The following is a 21,141-nucleotide window of genomic DNA, read 5'->3' on the forward strand; positions in this document are numbered from 1 at the left end:
ATTCAGGGAAAGCTTATGTGCAAAAATTTTCCACTGGCAAACAAAAAGGCCCATGATGTATGAGTAATTTTGATGCTAATGCCATCTACTGGGCTGTTTAGCATCAGGTGAGAGTCAGGCGTGGCACTTGCAGTTTGGGTAACATTGAAGTGGTCAGGAGTTTATGGTCTGCAGGCCTCAGCCAGTGGAAGGTTTCTGTGGACACTTACAATAGGGGGGCTCCTCCTGCACACCCAGGCTGAACTTGGAAACCCTTGTTCTAAACCTCAGACCTACCCCAACCTTAACTCTACCCAAGGCTCCACAGGTGAGAAAACTAAATGTTTGTGTCCTGCTGACATCAACCCACAAGGTTTGGCACAAAATGCTTGATTTTCCTCTTTCCCTGAACTCTGAAGCCTGCATCCCTACGGATGCTGAGGAGTGGTGCTATCTGGTCACCATCCCCAGGAAGTGCAAAACTCATATTCTGTTTGGCTTTCAAGTATTCACAAGACAGAAGAGGCTCCCTGAATCTTACTTCTCTCTAAAGAGAAGAGACAAAGTAAGGCAAATGTGAACTGTAATGCAGACAATGCAGGACACCTTAGGAGCATGCAAAAAGCCGAGTGAAAAAAGGAGAAGGGAGTGATGTGCAGAGAAAACTATTCTTCAGCAATCCAAAATTAAAAGTACAGCTCAAAATCAAAACAAATCATACCTGAACAGGGAAGGAAAACAGGAACAAAAGAGGTTTAACTGCATGATTACAGAGGAATGCATCGCCAACAGTAACAGCAGGGCAGATACCTGAGAGCTGAAGGAATATATTGCATCATTTTCCACAAGGAAGAAAATACAACCCCAGAGAGCAGAGGCAGCACACTTAGACTGAAGGGCATGCATACGGATATTACCACATGCAACACAACCACAAAACTCAAGAACTCTTTACCCTTCACTTCTGAAGACTGAATAATCTCCATCACTGAAATCTATAGGCTCTTACGAGCAAAGGTTAGCCATGAGTAACAAAAGACATGGAGGGAAGCAGAAAATGGGTTAAAGTGCAAGCTAGGCAAGTTATATATAGACTAACCCAATATCTTTCTTTGCTAATTGCATTTGCAGACAAAGGAAAACTAATAAATCTTATCAACCTGGACTTTGGTAAAGCATTTGATTTGGCATTACCTAGATAATTATTAGTGAAACTTGAGAAGATGAGGATTGACATAAACACTATAAAATGCTGAAGGAATAGTACTGGGGGTGAAATCTGCTGATGGGGCTGATAGGAAAATCATAGGATTGGAGGAATCAGTCTACCTGAATAATTTTATTAATCAGCTTGGCGCAAAAATTGAGAAGTGGGGAAACAAAATTTGCTAACAACAAAGTTGGGAGACATTTTCAATGAGAGGAAGTCCTACAGGATTAGTATATCCTGGTAACAGAGATGGGATGAAATGTAACAGCGTAAAATGTAAGGACATGCACTGAGAGACTGATAACGTTTCTGCTGTAAATTGAAATGTATCTGCTATGAACAACAGAAAAGCCACATGCCTGATGTGGTTATTAAAAAGGTAAACGCAGTCTTACTGGTAGCAAGCCACGTTTTTCCAGGAAATCTATACAAGGTACCGGATACAGTTCTGCTGATATTTTAGGGCATCATTCAGGTTATCAGGGTTCAGCAAGCCTGAATTCATGCTGGAACAGGTACAGAGAAGTGCTATCCAAACAGTCAGAGGAAGAGAAACGAGGCGGTAAGAGAGTGTGTCCTGCTGAGCTTGGCAAAATAAATGGTGAGAAGAGCCCTATTCCTCTCTGTAAACATGTTTGAGGTTGAAGGTGGGCAGAGGGGGAAAAAAAGCACCAGGGCAGAAGAATCATTCACATTTATAGATAGCACTTGTGCTAAAGCAGATGGGCGTGAGTTGGATACGAAATGGGGAGAAGGGATCTCACTGTGAGAGGAGTAACAAGCAGCTTCTCAGTGGGAGAACAGAGGGCAAAAAACCTAACCGATTTTAAGACAGAGCATGGTAAGGCTGTGAGCTGGCAGCAAGAACTGGACAGAGTGTCCTTCCAGGTCCTGCCCTGGCTCGCCCAGGGAAGGAGAGCAGAGGACTGGCCCTATGCCATACTCACCTGGTTTACCTTTTGCACCCAATAGTATAGGGTGCCCAACATAACCAACCAGTGGCTGAGGAAGCAAAGCATGCAATGGCTACATCTATACCACAGGGCAAAGCACACTGCCCTTTACCTCGCCCTCAGGTCCCTCCCTGCAGGCCGCCGGGTCCCACTCTCCTCCCTGCCCACCTCTGCCTGCCGAGTTGGGCATTGCTTAGTCACATTTTTCAGGGTGTTCAAAGACTGCATTGCCGCCGTAGGAAGGAGCCACACCTGGATTAGCAAAAAAATGCCCTTTGGTTGCCCTAGCTTTGCACACTGACAGCGAGGTTCTGTTAGCAGCTGCTAGGCAGAGGAGGACTGTTTGCTGTGTTATCTGCAGCTGCTGACACGTGCATGACCCATTAGGTGCAGAAGATCAGGTGAGCTTGGGTGGGGGTGGCCTTGGGAGGGTTGTCTTTATCCTTCCTATTAGGTGGGCTGAGCTTTTGTGTCTGTGCTTGTGTGCTTATGTGAAAAACAAACATTGTGCCTTTGTGGGAAAGAGCAGATCCTTCTCCTTGCCTGATGAAACAACAGTTATCGTCATTCACCAATGTGTGCTACCTGGCTCCGGGGCTCTGGGATCTGACAAGGCACCCATTTCTCAGGCCCATCCTGTGTCCCCACACAACACTGACACTGAGACAGCCTTGATATCCCAACCTGCCACGTAAAACTGCCTGCAGACTGCCTAGAGCAGTCCTTTGTGCATGAACGCCTTCCTATCCATCACCATGGAGCAGTGACTGCACAAATCCAGAGGGCCGTTCAGCAGCAGCACAAGTTATCTACCTCCATGGCCGATTACTGCCACAAATACATGAGCTAATGGGTGCACTCAGAGTCCCAGGCCTTCACGAGTGCTGCCGTACCCATCTGCCTGCTCGTCACCTGCCACAGCCCCTGAGACTTCTCTGCTTGTTGCAAGCTCTTCTGTCCCCAGGCCCCAAGGGGAGGACACACTGAAGCACTGGCTTCTGCAACTAATGCATGCAACAGAAGATGTCCCTAGTCTATATAGTACATAAGACTGTAATGGTTTAATCTAAATTAATGTGGAAGCTCTTAATTACGAAGGGGAACTGTTTGGTGGCCTCTGGATGATGGGTTTATGTGCCCTCCACAGAAGATCTTTATGCGGGGGAGGGAATAAGTTAAAAAGAGAAGAGAGCTAAGACACACAGGGAAAGAGCAAATCATGGAGGCCACTGGAGGAAATGCACCTGGAACCGGAGAAAGGCTCTTGTGCCTCGGCTGTGCTCAAACTGCGTGCGGGTATTGCCTCTTCTTGCAGAGCTCCCCATCAGGCTTCACATGTGCCCAGGGTCCCAGCTACACCTTCCTTTTCAGCAGCCTGTCCTGGTAATTTTCTTGAGATATTACTTTGCAGGCTTTTGCTCTAGTTTGTTACGTCCCCAAACACTCTCACCACCATCAGGACATACCAAACAGCCAGGCCGATGAAGCTGACAGCAGGCAAGCTGAACATATGTGCTCCTCCAGAAACACCCATGGGCTTCTGAAAGGCTGGCAGCCAGCCTGGCTCTGTGAATCACAGGGTCAGGCATCCTTGCCTCGTGGTGCCAGAAACCCGCTGAGCCAAGCTGCGGTGCGAGGGCAGCAGATGTGGTCACCGCTGAGCCTACAGCCACCCGGCAGGGAAGGAGCCTGGGCATGGTGGGATGAGGGGAAGCAGGAGTGCAAGCGCGAGCAAGGAAGCAAATGCAGCTTTTTGGCTCAAAAATTATAGAGAAGGCTGCTTTAAAGAGGAGACAGGGTGTAGCGGAGGGCCAACAGGTAAAATGTGGCAATTTGTGGGGCGTTATGCATGATTAGACCATATAGGGGAAGAGGAACAACACCATTTCATCCTTCCTTGCAGAGAGCTTTTAGTTAACATCCCATATTAAGAACTGTGACATAGTCCATGCTGTATCAGCTGAATTTGGCTCTGTGAATGCACCCATAGCCTTTCCCTGGTATGCCCATCATCTATCGGCAGAACATCAGCCATCATCTGTATGTCTGGCAGGACAGGTGGGACCTCGAGATGTTTCCCACTGCCCCTGATGGCCCAGCTTCTATCCCTCCCAAACTCCGGCACCTCACCCACCCTGCAGAAACCCTCGGGGCGGCTGATGGGAGGAAGGTCCCGCACGCCGAGCAGTGCCGGGCTGTCCCCTGTTCCCCACGCAGGTCCTCACCCCCGTCAATTTCAGAGCACCACCGTTTCCCCGCTCCCCTTCCAGGGCACTGAATCCCCGCGGCGCCGGGCAGCACCTGGGGGCCCGGCACCGACCCAGGCAGAAGAGCCCCCGTGGCCGCGGGGGTGGTACCGGCACTGCCCCGGGCTGTGTGTATGGGTACCGGCACTGCCCCCGGTGTGTGTGTGTGCGTGCGTACCGGCACTGCCCCCGGTGTGTGTGTGTGCGTACCGGCACTGCCCCCGGGGTGTGTGTGTGTGGGTACCGGCACTGCCCCCGGTGCCACCGCCCGCTGACGCCCGTCCCTCCGCAGGCGCCGGGCCGGTGGGGGCGGTGCTGGCAGCCGGGCCGGGCCGGGCCGAGCCGCGGGCAGCAGCGCCGGGCGGGGGGCAGCCCGCAGCATGTCGCCGCTCCGCGTCTGCATCGTCGGCTCGGGGAACTGGTGAGTGCCGCAGCGCGGGGGGGCATCCCCCGTCCCCCCCCTTTCCCACTCCTCCTTTTTTTCTCCCCTTTTCCCGTTCCTTCCTCGTTTTCTCCCCCCGCCCCCCCCCCCCGGGGCGGCACACCAGAGGTGCCCCGCCGCCGCCGGGGGCTTCGCAACAGGTGCGGGGCGGGGGGCGCCGAGGGCGGCGGAGCTCCGTGGTCCTGGAACCGCGGCCGCGGCGCCACCGTGCCCGGCCTCCGCCCGGCGGGCTGCGGGGCAGGGACCGCCGCCCCCGCGGGTGCCCCGGCCCGAGCGCCGGGGACGGGCCGGAGCCTCCTGCCGCGCCGAGGCGGGGGAAGCCGGGGAAGCCCGGGGACAGGCAGCGGGACCCCGCCGCGGCCGGGTGTGCCCGCGGCAGGGCCCCGGTTCCAGCCTTCAGTGCGCGGCGAGCGGTGATGCTGTTCGCATTCTTTGGAAGGAACGGGGGTACAGGCTGCATTCGCAGCCAGAGCTGAGCAGCACCCTTCACCTCCCTCCTCCTCGGCACAGCGCTTCGCATCTTGGCGCAGACACTGCCGTGTACTAGCGCTGCCCTCGGCTCCCCCGTTTAGCCCCATTCATAAGGCTATGTTTGCTACTGCTCAGTCCTTCCTAGCCTGGACAAAAGCAAGGCTCTCCAGCGCTCCTTGGGTCTGACAGACCCCACTGAAGTCAGTAATCCCGATCCCACTGCAATTTGCATCTTAGTTTTCTTACGGTTTATGTAAGCTGAGCACAAACAAATAGACCAACATGCACCATGCACGTGCTTGAGATCTGCAAACCCAGCCTTCAGGTAGCTTTGTGGACTGTTTTTGTACAAGGAAAGCAAGTTCCTTAAGATTTTTGAAATATCTGATAGCAAAGTGGAAGCAAATGCCAAAAAAATAAAATCAATAGATGAGGGAGTGGTTGCTTGTGAGCTGCTGAGAACATAGCACAGTTAAAGCATGGCTCTTTGCCTTCCTGCCTTGCAAAACCAGTCCAGTGTTTTCCAAGCCCCCACATGCATGCTCTTTCCGGATCACAGACTCTTTGTGCATGACACCTCCCAGATACCACCTTTCACAGGTAACTGCACAGCTGTTCTTCGGGAACTCATCATCACGCACCTGGCTGTCTCTGGCGCTGATGGACAGAGTCCTGCCCCATCAGTTCTGCACCAGCATTTCCCCAACTGCCACTTTTGACCATGTCATTGCAGCATTTGCATCCTTCCCCTGCTGCCCTCTTCTCCCGCACCTTAACCACAGGCGGCCAAGCCTGCGCGGGCAGCTTGCTGTCGCTTCCAAGCCCCTCAGCAGCCATGGCCACACATGCTTTTAACTTGGTCAGCCCTCAGCAACAGCCTTCATCGTTCTTCGGCTGTGTTCTGAGGCAAGAACCTCCTGCCTTTCCCAGGCTGTCTCCTTGCCATAACACATCCTCCAAAGCCACGTAGTTGTCTGTCTTCAGATCTGTACTCAAAGTTCTTTTTTCACTTGTACCGACAAACCTGGAAAGGGTTATACCACAGAGATAGAGACCCCAGCTCATTCAATACTACCTGCTTACTCATAGTGCCTGTCTGTCTGGGCCCAGCTCTTGCTTCCTACTATACACATAGACTGTAAAATCCTTGGGGAGGAGATAAGCATTGTGCTCTGATATTTAAATCATATCTATTCATAGCTGCTGTAGCAAAACAGGTTGTCGTAGCACAACATAGAAATGCAATATTTATCTTTGGCAAACATTTTTTCTTATGTTCCTCCTGGATATTTGGGTGACAGTTCAGATTGCTGCTTTTGAGTGTTTCCTGCAGCTCGGAAACGTGGTTGACACATGACGCAGCATGTTGCAATATCTGATGCCAGCTGCAGAAGTTCAGCAGGTCACAGGGACTTACTAACTCAACGCTGCCAGGAGATTCAGGAGCGATGTGGTTAAGTGAAATAAGCGCTGCACTGCATTTTGCGGTTGCCAGCCAGGTGCAGGAGGGTTTGCGTTTACGCTGATCACGGTTCAGTTACCTGTTTTTAAAAACAGAGGCTTAATTCACTTCCTGGCCCTTCAGAACCCACAAGCTCTCCCAGTCTTCTAAGATTCATTTGGACTGTGGAGTCCCCAGCAAAGATCCAGCTTGAACTAGGGTTCCTGTCTCCCACATGAACAGATGGCCAGGCTTTTTACAGAGGTACACAGAAGGAAAACAAGAGCCAATGGACATAAATTGAACCAGGAGAGCTTCTGACTTCTGACTCTCTATATAAAGAGAGAAGAGAAAAAACCCCCACCTATATATACAATAATAGAATAGAATATATGGAATAATAAAGCATTGGGACAGGTTGCCCAGAGAGGAGGTGGTCCTTAGAGAGTTTTCAAGACTTGACTGAATAAAGTCCTGAGTAACCCATATGAATGCACTGTTGTTCCCACTTTGGAGATCCCTCACTGTCCCAACCTGAGCAATACTATAATTTAAAAAAATTGACTAAGACAGACACTGGAGGAAAACATAATCATCTTCAAGCATCTAAAGGAGAAAACCAATATTCCACCCTTCTAGAATAGAAATGGGCTTAAACCACAATAAGAAAGACTTAGGTTAAACATGACGATGATCTTTCTAATACTAAGAATAACAAAGTCCTGGGATGGGCTGGCTGGGATGGCAACTGCTGAGGTCTTTAAGACTGCCCTGGAAAAACTATTAGGAACAGCATAAATATATTTGACTGTCCTTTGTATAGGGAAGGAACTAGCTGCTTCACGGGGTCCCCTAAGCTCTATTTTTCACCAGATCTGATGTATGCCACAAACACTTTCATAATCACATGTGGAAATAATGGGTCTTATTTGAGATATTCCACATCAAAGCTTTCTCATTATACTGATAGGAAGCCTCCAGATAAAAGCTTTCTTTTTTTTAGCAATATTTAAATCACTTCCAACAGGAATTAACATAATTGGGGGGAAAAAACCCTGACTGGCAGTTTTCGCTTTTTAAAATTATGGAAGTGGAGTTCTCTGCCTTCTATTAATCTTCTCTAAACTGAGTTTTAGAGAAAATAAAACCATGGCAAGGTCTTTATATATGAGCATCCTTGGTTTTGTTTGAAGGAGCAGCCACCTTCTGCCAAGCCTGCATAGTCTACCAAACACTGTCCTCACAGACAAAGCAATTGTTCTTCCCCAGGCTGATAAGCGGTGGCTGAATTTTAAATGGACCAAGTAAAACAAAGCGTCAGGCTTTGAACTGTTTAATGGGTTTGTGGCGAGGTATTTTCCCTGACTACTCAATGCCTTTTAAACGTTAAACCGTTTCTCCCCCGAATCTTCATCTAAATAGAAACCAAAGGAAAATACTATCATTTGTGGAGCCACCTTTATGCCTGAGATACCTTCACCGATATCTTATCAACAGGAAAATACTTGGGTGACAGTGTCCAAGTGCTATGGTAATAACAGTTCTGCTACAAGATCAGATTAATCTACTGAGAGTTGCAAGTTCTAATCAGGATTTCAGAAGTTAGAGCTGGAGTCTGCATCTTTCAACAGAAAGTCGTATGAACTTGGTACATAACTTGAAAAGTTATTTTTATGGATTGGCTTAAGGTCTAAGTTTGTTGTTCAGGTTGTGGAGACTCCAGCACAACCAGGACAATGAATCTAGACCTCAAGTTTATCTGAAAAAAAACCCAACCCAAAAACCCCTTTTCTTATTAATACATACATCTCATGCAGAACCAGAATTCATCCTCAGCTCAAGCCTTGATTGTGCTCTCTGTTGATAGCAGGGAAAGAAAACCAGAATATAAGTAATTTTATAAACAATATGACAATATAAACGTACAATATGACTGCATGCTTTCCTTCAAAAAGGCAGAACTCTTACAGTAAAGGTTCACCCTTAAAACATTTCCCTAAATATTTTAATGGGCCAAACCCAATCATCCTTTAAAAAAACCCAACAAAACCCCCAAAAAACAACCACCACTAAAAAAACCCAAACAACAAAAAAAAAACCCCACCCCAAAACAAACAACTAATCTTTCCCCCCCCAAAAAAAAATAAACAAACACACACAGCAACCAAACAAACAAAATATCCCCAAAAGCCAAAAAAGCATTATGGCAGCTTAGGATATAGCATACAGTCAACACTGGGCAAAGTGAAACCTGATCTCAGTAGGATTTCTTTATCTTTAAGGATTAAGGTAAAGCCCTTATTCTTTTATTACTTATTGAGCAATTCAGCCTTGTTCAAACCTGTTACATCAAAAATATGGTTAAGCCAAGGACAGTCAGTTACAACATGGTTTCCCTTTGAGCCAGTGACAGCAGAGACCTACCCGGACTTCGTCTCGGATATACTTGGGAACTTTATCAGTTCCAGAAAACAGCACAGCTAAGTCTTGTTCATGCTCCTCACAAGCGGGTCAGAGGACAAGAGGACTGGAGCTGCTCTTTCAGTTGTGATAGTAAAATGGCCAGTACTTGAAAGATTAAAGTAGCATTAACAGGGAAAGAGGGAAGAGAGGAGTAAAAATAATCACTACTCCTCCTCTTATAATTTAAAGAGCATTAACCAACAATGCCAATATTTTCTGCTGGATTTTTAATTCTCTCTTGCCAAGAAAACAAGTGAATGTTTGCAAAGCTGCAGTGGCAATGGGGAAATAAAATTGTCTGAACTGAGATCAAAAAATGCTCAGTATGACTGAAGAAAAGTAAACTGGATGGTTAAAATATCCTCAGGCTGCAGCTACTACGGATCCTGTTACAGTACTAATTGGAACAATAAATGTAGAGAAACCATCAGGTTGAAGTTTGGTTTGGCATTTTGTTTTTTTCTTAAGAAAGGAACAATTTCTGAGGATTTAGCTCTTACATAAAATCCTTATTGCAACTGTTTGGTTATTGGTAGGAAAGAGGGATGCATCTGTTTTAGATGAGATGCATGAAGACTGTCACAGCAAGATTATTCAGCACTGCTTTACATTATTTTACCTTTGTTGGTCTTCAGAATAAAAGAATTACCCGAGGAGAAAGACAGATTTTAATCCCAGATACTGTATTTTTAGTACTGTCGATGATAAATCACATTCCCACTCTGTAGGACTTTAGAACCCTTGTTACAATTATGTTTTCTCCGATTCTGCTGTGTTTTTAAACTGAGGGGGTTTTGATGGAGGGTAGTGGATAAAGCTTTTTGATAAGTATAGCAAGCATCTGAACAGCTTGAGAACACAGGCCTTTCATGAGTTACTGTGTTTAAAGTAATTTGTGTTCCCAGTCACAATAAAACTCTTTGTTCCCTATTAGTTATTTCAATTTTTTTCTCTTTAAAGGGGATCAGCCATAGCAAGAATCATCGGCAAAAATGTCCAGAAGTCCAACAGATTCGATCCTACTGTCAAGATGTGGGTATTTGAAGAGATCATCAATGGAAGAAAACTCTCAGAAATAATCAACCAGGAACATGAAAATGTTAAATACCTACGTGGATACAAGATACCCAAAAATGTGGTAAGTTGGCAGGGGGGAAACACTGAAATATTTTTTATAAGGGAGGCAACGTCTGGCAAAGCTAAAACTAGGAATTCACTGCTTTATTCTTGTTTTCCACCTAACTTACTCCAATATAGACATATAACTCACTGGAATATAGTTCACTTCTGTGACTTCTGCTTGTCTAGTATGTCACACGCAACTTCAAACACCCAGCTGACTGTGCTGGGTGCTGGTAATGCACCATCCTTCTCTCCAGCAGGAAAGCAGCATAACTCTAGAAAGGGCAGGCAGAGATCTGTCTACTCAGAACGGAGATACGTCAAACCCACAGCATCTTCTGGAAAAAAAGGGAAAGCTACTGCTCTCACTTCTTCTAAAAAAAGAAATCAACAGCACAGCTAACAGCTGCGGTTTACAAGGAGATGAATAATGAGCTGTTGACTCAAGGGTGATTTCAGGATAGCAACACACTGCTGTAATTAATAGTGCTGTAAATTCCACAAAAATATAAGGTATTTAATTTTCATGAACATTTAAAATACCAAGTTATGCCCCTCGACTTAAATTAACCATCTTGCCTAATTTACTGCTACTGAAGCAAGCAAGGTGAGGGGTTTTGGCTGTTAAAGGTTTTGGCAAATGCCACTGTTTTGTGAGTCAAAGAAAGTAGCACCGCAACTCCAGAACAGCTTCAGTTGTAAAAGGCAGTTAAGGTGCTGCATGTGGTGGGTCTCCTTGCTTGGAGAATGGTTTTATGTAGTGCTGCGATTGTATATTTGCACTCTGTGGTTTGAACTTGGCCCACAGTTCTCCTGGGTTACAACTGACTTGTCACTGTTATTTTTACAACCCTCTAGCAGATCAACAGGCTTGGCATCATCACCTGAGATCAGCCTCATCTTGTCTATAGCAAAGTCTGAGGCTTTACCAGCAGAAATCGGCTGGTTGCGGTAAAGCTTGGGGGGACCCCCACACCTTCATCTCCAACTGAGAAGAAAAAAAACACCTACCTAATTTTTCCCTTGCATTGCTCTGCAAGATTTTGGAGAGACAGGAGCACTGTCTGTACAGCACTGCCAGCCTCTGCTGCTTTGCTGTTTTCCTGGAGAAGCAGCCTTGCTGGCAGCACTTCTGGTTCTCCTGCTGGGAATCCCGCTTGCTCAAAGGCTGTATGCTCCAAGGCTGCATTCAAGGGCAGTATTTTCTCCGATTGTAAACTGCTGGTGATAGCAGGCTCAAATTCACCTGCCATTGCCTCTGTAGCATGGCTTGAATTGTTCTGAGTAATGTTAGCATTTGGAGGAAGATACAGCTTGCTACTTATTAAGCATGTTTTATAGTTTTTGTAACTATGGTCAAGTTACTATATATTTAAAACAAAGACACATACCCCCCAAAGATGATGATATCTCTGCCTTTTGATATAGTTGATTCCTGAGGAATTCTCTGCTAGTGACCTATGGAAACTAAAGACTGCCAGAAGATGCTGTCTCACCACCCTGGTTTGCTCCTGTGCTCCCCAGTGCTACCACTCATTCCAGAACTGTATGGGGTTGCTCAGTATCTTCAGGAACCACCTTAAGAAGCTGAACCAGCAAAGGGGCTTCCCAGGATGCTGCAAGTTTAGGAAGTATATCATCTTCCCCAGGTTATCCACATAGGGCTGGGATAAATGATGAAAAAAATTGTTAGGAATCCATACCTAAAACAGGCTGCTTTGGACATTTCAGAAGAAATCTGTAGCTGCTTGCCTGAAGAACTAGCAGCTACACCACAGCACCAGTTAAAATTAAGGCCATTTGCAACAAGTCTGCTATGGCTTCACCATGCTGGTATCTTGCAAGGTGTGAGGATTCCTACCTGGGGCTCATTTTGGTTGTCACTCTTATCCCAGGTGGCTGTACCAGACGTGGCTGAAGCAACAAATGGGGCAGATGTTCTAGTGTTTGTTCTGCCACATCAATTCATTGGACGAATCTGTGAGCAGATTGCAGGCCAGATAAAACCCGGGACATTTGGGATTTCCCTGATCAAGGTAAGTTGTCATTTCCACAGGACTCCATACAGACTCAGTCTGTACGGAGTAAATAAATAGCTTCAGTTTAAGGGTCGGAGCTCCAGCCCTCAGCCATACGCTCTGGATAAACACGAGCATTTCTTTGTGCAAGAGTTCAAAACTTACCCAGCCTCTGCCAGTCCTTCTGCTGCTCACGTGGCCACCGAAAGATGGGGCAACCCAGCTGGAGTATGTCTTTGCCAGCCATCTTTAGCCTGGATCAGTTCCTGCTTGGACCAGCTTGGAGGTGAAAATGGGCAGAGGGAGGGCTGCATAAACCGGTGCTGCTGCCAGAAAAAATACTCACCAGACTACAACCTCAATTAACTCTTAACTGTAAAGAAGAATGGGTCTTGGAAGTCCCTCTTCCAAGTACACACAAAACCCATTCTTGGCAATTAAAATGGCACAATAACACTAATCATTTTGCAGAACTGAAGCAATTTCAATGTGGCATGAACTGAGGAATCTCTTTTTCATTTTAGAGGTACCAGATTATCATAATCTTAAAATGAATTAAGAGAATCTCAAACTAAAAGCCAGAGGCAAAGCACAAGAATATAGTCTACTGCTTCTTCTCTCAATTGCATTACAGGAAATACCCAATTTAAAATTGTAGTAAAGAAATGTAATTTGAGTTCTTAGACTGCAATACCAGCTCTTCCCTTCCCCGCCCCCTTTCCCTTATACAATTTATCTCACAAGCAGCAGTACACAGAGGAGAGGAGGGTGGGAGAAGAAGGAAATACCTGAAAATTTACTACTTTCTTTAGCTTAAAAAAACCCCAAAGACAATTCAGTATACTTCTTAATACCAATGAAGCACTCAGTTTAATACTTAGATCTTGCAAAAAAGCCACTGCTTTTAGGCTTAATTTAAAAGTCTGGTCCTGTACCGCAGGAATTTAACACACAGGAAAAATACAGCATCAAAGAAAACCTCAGGACAGCAGCAGTGGGTGTGAGGCCTCTTGCAGGGTTACCTCAACTGTTGCTACCTTCTCCCTGAACTTGCCTTGAATTTGCAGTTACTGAAGTACAACCCCATAGCATTTATATTCACTAACATTAGCTATTAATACAAGACCCAGATCCTTCCAATTAATACCAGGGAGCTGCAGGCAATAGGACACCACCTGCTTTACCGGTGCTCTACTGCTGTCATTTTCCTACTCTAATAACTTGGCTTTGACTATTGTCTTTTCTTCAGGGGATCGATGAGGGTCCCGATGGCCTGAAGCTCATATCTGACCTCATCCGGGAGAAACTGAAAATAGAAATCAGTGTGCTTATGGGGGCCAACATAGCCAAAGAAGTGGCTGATGAGAAGTTCTGTGAAACCACCATTGGTAACTATTGCAAATTAGAGCCACTAGCTGGGGTTTAATGTCACCTGTGGCTGGGCAACAGGATAACCTCTCTGAAGGGAGCAGGGGGGTGCAACAGGTCCCAGTCGGTTCCCAAGTGGTGCAGTGCCCACTGAGCTTGTTCAGGGAGGCAGCATTATTTCCAGGGAGCTTGGTGCTGGCAGGATCGGATCCAAATTGACAGCAGGTTTCAGTGCTGAGAGCTAATTTAATCCATTAAAAAATCACACCTTAATCCTGTTTCTGTAGGAGCTGGCAAGAGCCAGCTTTTATGCCTGTACAGCTCAACGCTGAACACACTGGCAGTTGACACACTACGCAGTCTAGATAGAAAAGTGTAATGAGAAGCTGGTATGCACTCACACTTTCTGAGGTGTATTTCTCCATCTTCAAATATCTTTGCTTGAAAAAAACCCAAAAGACCAAAACAAAAAAAAAAACCAACCAAACCCAGTAACATTCTGTTCCTCCCTTGCATTCAGGCTGCTTGCCAAGGCATAGCTTCAGATCCTCCGAGAACTGGGTTTGACCTGATTTGGAAAGTTCATCCAGTAGTTTTTAAAACCCATTGATTTTTGAAGTTAGTCAAAATTAAAGTTAGATCCTTCCATAGCTAGGGAAGGCAAAAAAACCCAAAAAACACCCAACACCACCCCCCTCAAAAAAAAACAAACCCAAAATTGTTGCTGCAATACTGTTCCTTTGTCCTGCAAATGTTACAGTAATAGTGAAAACTGTACCAGCTGGGCATTTGTTTCTGGCAGAGCAGCTAGGTACAGACAGGACCGGATATGATAAGGAGAGTTGAGCAATATTCATTTTCTTGGGGGGAATTTAACTTCTGCTGGCCCAGTCTGAAGCCATGCTGTGAAGATGACTGTGTGAAGAGCTTTGCCCCTTGTTTGTGTCCTCATGGAAAGCCACAGAGCCCAGAAACGGCCACCTCAAGGAGACCAGGTAGCACCCAACATCAATTATTGCGAAGAACAAGAAGCAGACCCGAAGGTTCTCATGAGATGGGGCAGAAACCCCACAGCTAGCAGAGTGCAGTGCCTCAGGGTAATAAAACTCCCTGCTGTGCTCTCTCTCTGAAGGAAACCAAGCTGCCTCGTATAAAAGTGAAGTGAAACTCCAGTCAAAAGTCTTTGCCCAGCTGGCCATGGGCTCTTCGGACAAAAGCAGACCTCAGCTCCTTTGCCAGCGAGGGCTCTCTCTACCCTTGCTCTTGGTACCTAGGGTGAGCACTGTAGCAACGTGATGCATGACTTCTGTAGAACTGGTAACAAACCTGTTCCAGCAGTGCCAACATTCAACTTAGTCATCTGTGGATCTCCCTATAACTGGGAATTAATTGGGCATTAATCATTTGCGCCCCATAATAATATTTAGTGATTACACCAGTTTACATTTTCAAAGCAGCAATTATACCGTTGTGCTGTACAAAGTGATTTGTAAATATTACCGTTTGTGGTTATACAAGCTTTCTCAGGCAGAAAGCTGCATTAGAGGCTGTCTAGTTTTAAGCCCTTTAAAGTGTTATTAAGGGATGCTTGGTCAATACCCTGGGACTTGTATACATTTAACACTGGCTTCCAGCAGCAGCAACTGCTGTCACATGAATCTCTTGTTTAGCAACACCCAGTTTCTGGGACAACAAAACCTAAAGTGGTCCCTAGGACCTCATTTCAGGTTTCAGTTAACTGTGTGTACTCTGAAACTCTGCAAAAACTCTAATTTTCATCCTTTCCCACAGGGTGCAAAAATGAAAAACAAGGGGAAATCTTTAAAGAATTAATGCAGACCCCCAATTTCAGGATTACCGTGGTGCTTGACTCTGATACAGTGGAGATCTGTGGAGCCTTAAAAGTGAGTGATTTCAAAACAAAATGTTTTCATTAGGGCCAAATTCTACCCTCACCTGAGTCTTCTGTAAGCCACAGGGTCTGAGTCCTGCCACTGGGTGATTGAGTGAGCACAGACAAGATGTGTAGTTCATGTGCCAGTTTTCCAACCTGTAAAAAAGGGAAATTTACTTAAAAGTATAACTGCTGGCAAACCATTTCAAAATAATTGTATTTTTATCTTCTGAGGGCATAATTTAGTCCACTGTATTTTCTTGTCTGCCTGTTGTAAGCACATAGAACAAAGACTCTTACTACATATAGTAGCTCCCACTAATAACTTATTTCAAGTAGTTCAACTTAGTTTGAGTAGCCTGCTAGTAAGTTTGCAATAGAAGCAATGCTCTGTGTTGGCAGCACGCCTGTGTGGCATTCAGCCATGCCCATGTGGAGATCCCAGGCTGGATCAGAAACGACACCAAAACCCACCAAGTTTCCAATGAGGAAGCACTTGAGTGAGATTCGGAGTTTGCTTTTAAAAGTGCTTAAAGTGACTCTAGCTTGTGATCCTTTGTACTTTTTTATAGGTTTGATTATTTGTACCTCAATAATGCACCTTTCCTTGGAGGAGGGGGGATTACTGGCAAGGAAAGAATTGGTCCTGTTTAACCTTACATACAAAAAGTTTGTTTTCATACAAAACCAAATATCCCCAGATTTTGCTTTTGCCCATAGACTGGAACTGGGGGAAGAAACAGAGCAGAGAGGTTGTTTCTGCTTTGTGGGAAATCTTTGCTGCTCTTGAAATCATTGCTTTGGCATTGCCTTTGCTAAAAAAAAAAAAAAAAAAAAGAAAAATGTGCAGCTGGGCGTGTGCGTGTCTTGAGCAAACATTTCAACAGCAGTACTAGGTGACATATTACTCATATACAGTGAACACTTATTTGGGGACTTATTTAGGGGCTGGGAATCAGGAGTTGGGAAGGAAGGTGTGCAGGATAATGGTGAGGAATAATGAAGATGTTTAGGATCCCAAAAGATTTGTTTAAAACTGTGGGAAAAGGCAATTTACTGACTGTTTTTGCAGGCAAAACCAGAATTTGATGTACTGCAGCATCTGCACATAGAACCCATACCTGTCTCAATTAGAGACACACAGAGAAAACCTAGAAAGGCATGACTCCATGTGGGATATTTTAAATAGTTAAAACAGAAAGGTCAGCAAGTCCCAACTTGGAACTAGCAGAAAACCAGAACATCATTTGCATAGATACTACGTGATTGCAATACAGCTACATTAAACAAGCTGCTTAGATTTTTTGCCCATAGGAATAACAGTGGACAGCGTATAAAAATCTAGAAGCCCAGATACTTTTGTTCAACAGTAACCAGTAACACCTTCTTCATAAGATAAACCTATGGCCACTGGAAATTGCATCTTGTTCTGGCGAAGACAGATCTGTGGGGTTTTCTTAAAGCTCAGTGCATGCTGATGAATTGCACATCTTGCCTGACTGTCTCCTTTTTTCCTCTATATTTTGCACTAAACCATTTTCAGAACATCGTAGCAGTGGGAGCTGGCTTTTGCGATGGACTGGATTTCGGCGATAATACAAAGGCAGCAGTCATACGCTTGGGCCTTATGGAAATGGTGGCCTTTGCCAAGATGTTCTGCAGGGGACCGGTATCAATAGCCACTTTTCTGGAAAGCTGTGGTGTCGCTGATCTAATCACTACCTGCTATGGGGGACGCAACAGAAAAGTAGCAGAAGCCTTTGCTCGCACAGGAAAGGTAAGGATTTTGAAATATTTTACACTAACATATGAAGAAGTCCTACTGTATTTTACAAAGTTATTAGCTGTTTACCTTCTTGATAACTGCTGGCATCACAGCTGTATCCCCTCTGATCCAAATAATCAAGTCTCCTCTCTTCTAGTCCATTGAGGAGCTGGAAAATGAGATGCTGAATGGACAAAAGCTGCAAGGTCCTCAGACCTCAGCTGAAGTCTACAAGATTCTGAAACAGAAAAATATGCTTGATAAGTAAGTGCTTTGATTTAAAAAAACAAGAACAAAGTATGATGAGTTCTTAACCTCCTTAACTTGTGTTTAATTATGTTGTTCTTTTCTGCAATAACTGCTTTCTACATCTTGGGCCACCGTTAGAGCTCAGCCTAGCTTGACTCCTCACTGCCATGGTCAGTAGAATGGAATGAAGGCTAAATGGTATTAGAAGAAACAAGCCACAGACATATAGGAAACAAAAGAAATAATGCTCTGAAGGAGCTACCCAGGCATCCCCGTCCCCCTAAACAAGACTAAAGGCCATACAGAGTCAGCTTGCAAACACAGTCTGTGAGTCAAGGGGTTTCTTGTTCTCAGTGTATCACCGTTACAGCTTGCAGCAATCCTGCTCAGTGCAAACATTAACTAGGTTATGTCAGTATAAAATATGGGAGCATACTCCTCATCAAAAAAATTTTATATGCATTAATTAGGTAATATGCACTGATACCAATGCTTTCGTGCCACAATAATGCAGAGGTAAAAAGTACTTCTAATTGTTTGGGACGATGTAAGATTATTTATAATTTGAAACCTTTTGTCTCAGCTTACACAACAGAAGAGCTAAACTTCCCTCCATCCCATTCCCTCTCATATATCAGCAGTAGTGAGAGGTCAAACACCGCTAAATGAGTACTAAAAAACCCCCGACTGTTAGTATTATAACAGATACAGAAGAGTTGAGTAGCATTATTTTTCAAAAATGAGAGAGAAAAGAAAAGCTATTCTCAACAGGCATGAACTTTAAACCAAAACTTGATGTAATAAGTGTCCTATAATTGCACTTAGTTACACGCTCAGCTCCAAGTCATTGAGTGGACTCATTTTTTACCACATAATGACTAAGCTTGTAAAAGAGAGAGAATCTTTTAAGCCAGGAAAAGAAAATAATTAGACATTTTCATCCTTTTTAGTCCTTTAGATATCAGTAATGGATGCAAATAATACATGCATTTTGCACGCAGGAGGAAGAAGAGGATATGCAATTCAAGATCTTTTGTAAATAAAAAATACTAAATAGGAATTTTGTTTCCAAAACAGCTTTTCTCAGCCATCACCCCCAAGAACTGCCCTTAGTTCCTCCTGACTGTCCTACGTAGCCTTCCAATAAAGGCACCTCGAAGTTAAAATTACATTGTAAAGAGAAAACATTTTCACTTTTTTTAATGTAACAGAAACAGAGAGAAAGATCCCCCCCCACCCCCCAGATTATAAAGGGAATATAAACGTTTGTATAAACTTTACAGATTATTTTCCTTGCTATACGCTTCTTTTAGGTTTCCGTTATTTACGACCATCTACAAGATCTGCTATGAGGGTCAGTCGATCCAGGATTTCATCGCGTGCTTACAGAACCACCCAGAGCACATTTAGAGATCCCCTCTCCTCACCTGGTTGCATTCTCATCTTCCCAGGACTTCTGTCCACTCCACTGCAAAAGTAGAGAAACACGTTGCGCAACAAGACTTGCTGTAAAAGCAACAAAGAATGTATTTCAGTATCCTCATTCTGAGGGGAAAAAAAACCCTATAAATCTGCCTTTAATTTCAATGTTGTACCTAAGGAACAGGAAACAAATGTAAAATGTAACAGTATTTGATTTGAGTTAGTAACGCAGACATTTCCCTAGAATTACTTTCTTGTTGATTGAAAACAGTTTCCCTCGTAGTTTCCATAACAAATGCTCAACCTAGCTCATATCACCCTTAACATTTTGCCTAATGATATTACTTACAAAACAGCACAAGACACAGAAAAATTGAAGACCTCATCCAAACAGAAAAATTATAGTAGAAAAAATGTGACAGCAATAAGATGTAATCACATAGGCAAATGCTGGCTTTCCATAACTCCCTTCACACACAAATAACCTTTTGTGTTTTGCAACATGGGGTCCTTCCTTGATTTTGTTTCCCAGTGTAAGCCTCGCTGAAAAAATAGGTATTGTTCCCATACTCAGACACACACGAATGTTCAGATGTATAAATAAAACAGTTTAAGGTGTAGGGGGGAAGGAGAAAGAAGGGGGTTTTGGGGTGGTTGGTTTGTTTCAAATTCAGGACACTAGGAATCCTCAGTAGTAGTCTGACCTTCATGAAACTTACTTGAAATTCATGAAATTTCCTTGAAATACAGAAAAAAAGTTTGGAATAACCAAATACATTTATGTTAGATTTCTCAGCAAGACATCCTCATTAATTGGTACTAGCTGAGAGGGGAAAACTGGAAGCCAACAAGGAAGATGCTTGTGCGATGCTACTGTTTTAAGGATATAAGAGGTAACAGTGAAAACTCCTCTGTGATACTTGACTTTTTATACATGCATCAAAATGACCGCTATAGACGCACAGAAATCCTGTAAAATTGCATTTGAAACTGGGCTGCATTTCAATTCCGCTGGGAAACTCCCCTGGGCTGACACCAGTGCAGCTCCTCACATCCTTCCAGACTGCAGACTAATGCCCTGATCTTGCTGTACCTTAAGCAACGCATCTTATACTCCAGATGAGAGATCCATCTACTTCTGGATTTTAGACACAAACTGGTTCATATACCAGGTTTTTTTATTTTGCTACCAATAGCATTAATTTTAGAAACATAAATTTTTAAACGTTATGGCTGTAGTTGGGTGACTTCAGATACCTGATGTTTTTCAGAGTTAAAGCCATCTATGAAATGAACAGTGGCACATTTTATAAGCTTTAATACCCTTTTGAAAGAGTCCTATTTTGAGACAAGGCAAACAAAAAGGAAGAGTAACCTACTTTTCCTTTGCTTTATCCGATTTTCCAAAATAGCAGAGAGGAAGGCAAGTTGTTTTTTTCAATCTCTATGTATTCGCTGACATATTGCTTGGGGGGGGGGGGGGGGGGGGGGGGGGGGGGGGCGGCACAGAAGCTAGATTATAAAATCATCTCCACTCTGCATTTTAAAGGAATATTGTTATGTCTTTCACATTTATTACAGTAACAGATACATATGAATGTATTATTATATTGTAAAACTCTCCATCTCAGCTAGCAATGCTAGCTCGGGTACGAGCAGCAGCGGCTGCAGCATCACCGAGGCCTGCAGGACAGCAGCGAGGGTAGCTCACCTCCGCCAGCCTGCAGTCCGGTCACAGCCAATGGCTCAGGGCTCCGCAGGGCAACACCAACATTCCTTCCACTGAAATGGGAATCAGGTGGCCAAATCCTTTCCACAAAACAGGGAATTGTGATCTTCCGCTTCAAGGGGAAAAAGACTTAAAATAGTGCATTGGTTTTAAGTATCAAATACATGAGGAAGGGATAAAGAATTCAGGAACCTCCTCATTTCACCAGCAGGCAGAACTTCTGGCAAGTCATTTAATTCAGCTAATTACAACATAGAACATTTTACTTTCGAAGTGTATCAAGTAACAGTTTAGCAAAGTGATCAATATGCAGACTTGATGTAGTTTCATTTATCAGAATTGTCACCAAATAAAAGACTGTTGTAATGG

The 21,141-nt window shown here is 44.5% G+C and overlaps 1 protein-coding gene and 2 long non-coding RNA genes across 4 annotated transcripts; 1 reads left to right on the forward strand and 2 right to left on the reverse strand.

The window, feature by feature from the left end:
- The first annotated feature begins 4,654 nt into the window (after window positions 1-4,654).
- LOC130153384 (glycerol-3-phosphate dehydrogenase 1-like protein) lies at window positions 4,655-20,521 on the forward strand. The gene is made up of 8 exons (XM_056348035.1): window positions 4,655-4,809; window positions 10,166-10,343; window positions 12,223-12,363; window positions 13,595-13,733; window positions 15,505-15,617; window positions 17,151-17,384; window positions 17,530-17,636; window positions 18,935-20,521. Exons 1-8 carry the CDS (start codon window positions 4,769-4,771, stop codon window positions 19,029-19,031), a joined length of 1,050 nt encoding a protein of 349 aa, XP_056204010.1. The 5' UTR covers window positions 4,655-4,768; the 3' UTR covers window positions 19,032-20,521.
- On the reverse strand, window positions 6,473-13,583 carry LOC130153387 (uncharacterized). Of its 2 annotated transcripts, XR_008823360.1 has the most exons (4): window positions 11,339-13,583; window positions 10,476-10,665; window positions 8,545-8,599; window positions 6,473-7,063 (listed from the first exon to the last, which is right to left on the reverse strand). It is a non-coding gene; the product is annotated as an uncharacterized LOC130153387 (long non-coding RNA). The 2 variants fall into 2 exon arrangements; XR_008823359.1 differs by having other exon boundaries at window positions 10,476-13,583.
- On the reverse strand, window positions 13,742-20,888 carry LOC130153386 (uncharacterized). The gene is made up of 5 exons (XR_008823358.1): window positions 20,755-20,888; window positions 19,049-19,127; window positions 17,460-17,610; window positions 15,670-15,763; window positions 13,742-15,085 (listed from the first exon to the last, which is right to left on the reverse strand). It is a non-coding gene; the product is annotated as an uncharacterized LOC130153386 (long non-coding RNA).
- Between the last annotated feature and the right edge of the window lie 253 nt (window positions 20,889-21,141).

This window comes from Falco biarmicus, chromosome 8 (genome assembly GCF_023638135.1).
Source record: "Falco biarmicus isolate bFalBia1 chromosome 8, bFalBia1.pri, whole genome shotgun sequence".
Taxonomy (NCBI): domain Eukaryota; kingdom Metazoa; phylum Chordata; class Aves; order Falconiformes; family Falconidae; genus Falco; species Falco biarmicus.

Excerpts from the sequence above, each read along its gene's own strand:
- LOC130153384 (XM_056348035.1), top strand. The coding sequence starts at position 4,769 with ATGTCGCCGCTCCGCGTCTGCATCGTCGGCTCGGGGAACTG. Across the intron at positions 12,364-13,594 it reads TTGGGATTTCCCTGATCAAG|GGGATCGATGAGGGTCCCGA; the intron begins GTAAGTTGTCAT and ends TCTTTTCTTCAG. Across the intron at positions 17,637-18,934 it reads CAGAAAAATATGCTTGATAA|GTTTCCGTTATTTACGACCA; the intron begins GTAAGTGCTTTG and ends CGCTTCTTTTAG.